The following is a 5,565-nucleotide window of genomic DNA, read 5'->3' on the forward strand; positions in this document are numbered from 1 at the left end:
AAGCTTCCTTGGGCTTGTGATATGGTTTAAATTGATAAATGGGGTTTAAATTGATAAATGGTGGATAGGTGGTGATGAAGATGGAGAGAGAGGCAGCAGTGATATACAGTTCTTTTATTACAAAAGGGTAATGTTGAAATTTTATATAAAAAAAAAAATAGAATCTGTTCGCAACATAAAGACTAAACGATTGTATTTTGAAAAAATAAAAATATTTTAATTAGAAATAAAAATTATAAAGACTGAGTAATTAATTTAATTAATTATTAAAATTTAGAGAGTTCATAATAAATTTTTAAAATTTTTTTTAATATAAATTTCCAATGACGAGAGAATGGAAGAGTCCTAAATTTTGAACTCACACCTCCAATATCTTGGAAAATAATCAATGAATCATTGTGGTTAATACATGATTTAATTTTTGTTTAAGTACCTATATGTGGGATGATAAATAAAAAAATAATGGGTGTCAGACCGAAAGACAAGCAAAGGTTAACTAGAAAAATGTTTAAAAATATTATTTCTCAAAAATTTATTTATGAAATAAGAGTTAAATTTACCATGTCAACAATGGATCGCATGTCTAACAGATGCTAAGTTGAAGCCCCTATCAGCAAAAAATCACGTGTCTGACAGGCACCAAGTTGGATCTCTACCAGACATAAATTTTCTTTTTAAATTTTTTTCACTGCAGACTATCAATGAAGCCTGCCGTATAGCAGGCTATGTATGTTTTTTAAGAAAACAATAAATTAAAATATATTATTATACTTAATTAATTATATTTTATGATATGTATAATAAAATATTTTTATTATAATATTAAAATTATTTTTTATTAACATTAAATGTTATATAAAATATATTTAATATTTAGAGAAATGTCCATAAAAAAATGTGACAAGTTGTTTATTGCTGCAAAATTAACATGTAAAATAATAAATTGATTTTTATAATAAAATATATTATTAAAAATAATTTAAAAAATCTTTTATTATAAAAAAATATGTTACAAATATTTTTCACATTAATTCAAAAAAATTAAATATTATTTAATAGAAAGAATTAGGAAATGTTTATATTTTATTAAAGAGAAATATATAAATTAATTAATTAATATAAATATTTAAATTTATAAAAATTAAGTAATATGAATATTTAAAATTGTAGAAATTAAATAATAGATATAATTAAAAATTATAGGAACAAAATATAATAAAATTTAAGTTATTAATTCTTAAGATCCTTTTCATTTTATCTATTAACTATTTATACAATAATAGAAATTTTATCAAACTTTTTGATTAACAATCAAAAAGCAACTTTGATCAGCTGAAACTGACTATAGAAATAGTTGCACTGTAACACTAGCAGAATCACGTGCAGCATTCTTAGCTAGCACCACCTAATTGTGAAGATAATGATAAATGGAAAACTGTAAACCGCAGACTGATAAAAATAAAAAATAAAAATTTACTTGCAAAACATATAGCTCTCCAAGCTAAAATTTGAAGAACTGACGATACTCTTGGCATTTTTAACTTCGTACATGTATCAGGATGCCTTGCCCCTGTAAGAACCTACTACAAATCATAGCATCCGTGACAAACTAAGTAGATCTGGGTGTAAAGACAGTATGGCCAGACACTAGAGAGCATAATGCAAAGGCTACAAATGCCAGGTAGGAAAATACCACAGATAATCTTGCCATTGCTGGGAACTTGTCCTTGCCCCAGTTGGACTCCCAGTCCTCAACTCGGAAAGTAGCTGATGAGGATGCTGATAAGAGAAGATATGTCAACATCTGCAATATTAAACAAGGAGCTCAGAGATCTACTTCAACATCAATATTAGAAGCTCGGCAATCGAGCAATGACAGTGCAAAACATGTAAAGTGCCCTTTTGGCATCTCTCCATTTTAAGAGTTTCATGGCTTAAGTATGGAGCTTTCACCCCTGCAGATTTATTGCAGGTGAGTGAGAGCTTAACTATAAGTCATCATTAGAACTAGCTTACTAACGGTGAAAATTACAAAAAATGGCAAACAAAAACTTAAAACACATGATCTACTGCATATCATGCCTTGCTAACTTGCTAAAAAACAAACTCAACCGTTCCACCAAGGCATTTCTCTTTATGTAATATATCAAGGGATTGGAACTGTTTCAGCATTACTGCTAATATTATTGATAGGCTTCAGAACAGATCTAATGTAGGGTTGCCCCGCCTGCAAGCCAACCGTGGCTTGCAATGAATATTAAAACATGTATACTATCATCAGCCCTACTCATCCCTGGATCAAACATTCCTTGCATTTGGTCCCTTGGTTGAAAATCGAAGTCACAGAATTCTGCAACACATGCTTCAAAAGAGAACAAAAGCATTGAAACACTTTACCCTACGCCCACAATAATCATTCTCCTACATGCCACAATTTGCCACATTGTCTGTTTGCTTTTTTGATACCACATTATTTCTTTTAATTGCTTTCAGAACCTGTATTCTGTTTCTGCTGGAAACCATGCAGTATAAGGGTCAGGTTTCCTATAATTCCATTGTATGGCATAGAATTGACACATTTAAGTCTAGGGCCCAATCTCTACGATCAAGAGCATACTTTAAATGTTCCCTTGAAAAGTACGTTCTTTTTGTGTAGCTCTTGCTTTGTATCTTGAAGCATCTAAAAGATGCAGCTAAACCTTGACTCCATAAAGTTGAAGGGCCTAAAGTTGTATCTTAAGCCACTTCAAATACACCTTTCAATGCTCCAGGCTTGTAGTGAATCATTGAAAGGTGAAAGATGACTTTATTCCTCAATTCAATTGCAGCAAAAAAATATTCCTTGCACGCTATTGATGCCACAAAGTAGTAATCTGTGGATCTGTGATCCTCTTCACTAGCAAAATAAATACCCTTTAACATCAAAACAACCCCACAACATAAAATATGAGAGTGAAAGGCAGCATCATACATGGAAAAAAGTAGATTAAAAGGTGTCTAAAAAGTAGCCCGAGCATAACCAAGAAAAATAGACCACATGGTCCCTACAACCCTACGCACTCATTGTGGGACAATGCCCCACAAAGACTCAATATCAATTAGAAAGCTGTTAGCTTTTAGCAAACATGATACGAGCAATTATAGATAAATCCACCGTCCATGCCTCCTTCAGCACTTAGCTTTATAGGATATTAGTAGTCTTAAACCTTATAATTAATGCAATTGAAACCACTGCCAACCCAAAAATTAGGATGACATGAACATGGGGCCTTTACTCTATGTTAGGTTGGGGGTGGAGAAGGTTAAATAAGGATAAGGAGAGGTTTGTAATTATATACCGCTGTCTAGAAAGAGTTGAGGCAGTTGTAAATAAAAAGGTAAAGAGAGATAAGGCATACCTCTCTTATCCCTCAAACACTTGATTTTTCTTATGCACCGATAATTCTTCAAAATTTAATATCCATTATACGCATTAACCCTCCCATTAATTCACATCTTTCCAAATAGATACCCTTCTCCCTCTTTACCTCTTTACTTTCCTTACCCTTCCCTCATCTCATCCAAATAGAGTCTTATGTAAGGTAGAGCAATGAGTAAAATAATGAACCAAGGGAAAAGGACTTGCCTGATCTAGAGAGAAATCCAGGTAGTAGCGGAGCTGATTCTGGGCAAAGAGCTTACCGGTGGCCAAAGTGTAGGCAAGATCACACGTTTGAAGCCCTAAGTAAACAAAACCCATCACATTCACTGACATACAGTACCTGCATCCACACAAGAACTGCAAAATCAAATCTAAAAACATTTCATCTCATCTCTGTTACTTGTGCAAGTTAAATGATTCCTAACAACAAAAGGGAAACAGGAAATTTTTTTTTTATTTTAGCTGGTCAATAAAACAGCAAGAAATCAATAGCTACAGAAGCAATTGATTTAATAAATCATCACTGAAATAGCAACAGACCGGAACTCTTTGTAGCGATAGAAAGAGTCAAAAGCCCAACCCTGATTTTTATCAGTGGCCATAACCGAGAACGAAGACAAGCAAAACACCAAACCAAAAAACCTAAAACCCAGCAGAGCCCTTCCCTTCAGAATCTCCCTCTTTCTTGAGAAATTTGCCCCTCCCTTACCACAGCCACCGCCATGGCCAATATCATCTTTGACTGATTTAACAACCTCATCGTCTTGGTTTTCAGACGCAACTTTAGAAACCGGTAGCGTTGCTGCAGCTGCTGCCATGGGTGGAGGAGACAGAGGCTTTGGTTGTTTCACATCTGGCGGTGATGAGAATCCAATACTTTGAGAGATTTGATCTGCTGGCGGAGATTGGTACTTGGATTGCTTGAGTTGTGGAGGAGAGAATGCATAGCCATGAGAATGAGAGGAATGATCTGAGGAGCGAGTAGAATCTGGAGTAGAGTCCAAGCATGATGAAGGGGGTTTAGGAGCGGGTTTTGCAGGTGGTGAAGACGAAGATAAGTGCATGGAGTGATTGTGTTGTTTCTCTAGTTCTTGGAGCCGTGGTTCTGCTTCTTCTCCTTCTCCTTCTCCTTCTTCTTCTGGTAGTGTTTGGTTATGGTCGTTTTCTGCGACGCGGTAGTGGTGTTGCTGGTCATTTTCTTGATTTTTCATGGTTTCTTGGATTTACAGCTAGTGAGGGGGATGAAAAGTTGGAGGAAGATGGTTTTGATGTCATGAATCAGAGAGGAGGCTGCTTTTGGTGTGACCAATATACAAACAGAACTCCGAAAAAAAAAAAAAAAGTAAATTTGTTAGTTATCGTGGTAATTAAAACTACATAGATACATCTCGAGTCTATTAAATTTTAGTTAATTTTCACCGGCGCTTGCACGGTTTCTAGTATCTTGAATGGTATCTAGAATCCAACCGAACACGAAAATTGTACCAAATAAAATTAGAAGAAATAGAAAAACAATTATATAAAAATTGAACAGTATGAAATTAAATTTATTTAGTTATTTAATTTTAATTTTAATTTTAATTTTTTATTAAAAACTAAATTAAAATTTTAAAATCATAAAAAAATCAATTTATATATATTTTTAAATAATTTGTAGTAATATTATAATTCCAATATATATAGTTCTAATAATATATTTTATACATTATATAATTTTAATAAAATTATAAATATATATAAATATTGTAATATTATTTAATTATTAAATATTTTTTTACTATTTTATTTAATTAATTCAATTCGTTGATTATAATTTATTTTATTTAAATAGAATATATATATATATATATATATATAAACTAATAAAATTATATCATTAGAATATAAATTATTAAAATAATTATATATGTGTATATACTTATAATTATTATTATTTATATATATATATATATATATAATAACAATATAAAATTATTATATGTTGTAATCTCTAATCAATTATTAAATATTTATAACGGTATAATTTAATTAATTAAAATTTAGTCTATCCTAAATATTTTATATATATATATATATACTATTTTAATATTAATAGGATTATATTAATAAAATATAAATTACTAAAATACTTATATGTATATATA

At 31.2% G+C, this 5,565-nt stretch overlaps 1 protein-coding gene across 1 annotated transcript; it reads right to left on the reverse strand.

The window, feature by feature from the left end:
* Positions 1 to 1,450: 1,450 nt before the first annotated feature.
* LOC110602613 (CASP-like protein 4A1) lies at positions 1,451 to 4,742 on the reverse strand. The gene is made up of 3 exons (XM_021740176.2): positions 3,962 to 4,742; positions 3,626 to 3,761; positions 1,451 to 1,804 (listed from the first exon to the last, which is right to left on the reverse strand). The coding sequence occupies exons 1-3, from the start codon at positions 4,630 to 4,632 to the stop codon at positions 1,610 to 1,612; spliced, it is 1,002 nt and encodes a 333-aa protein (XP_021595868.1). The 5' UTR covers positions 4,633 to 4,742; the 3' UTR covers positions 1,451 to 1,609.
* Positions 4,743 to 5,565: the final 823 nt, after the last annotated feature.

This window comes from Manihot esculenta, chromosome 15 (genome assembly GCF_001659605.2).
Source record: "Manihot esculenta cultivar AM560-2 chromosome 15, M.esculenta_v8, whole genome shotgun sequence".
NCBI classification, from domain to species: domain Eukaryota; kingdom Viridiplantae; phylum Streptophyta; class Magnoliopsida; order Malpighiales; family Euphorbiaceae; genus Manihot; species Manihot esculenta.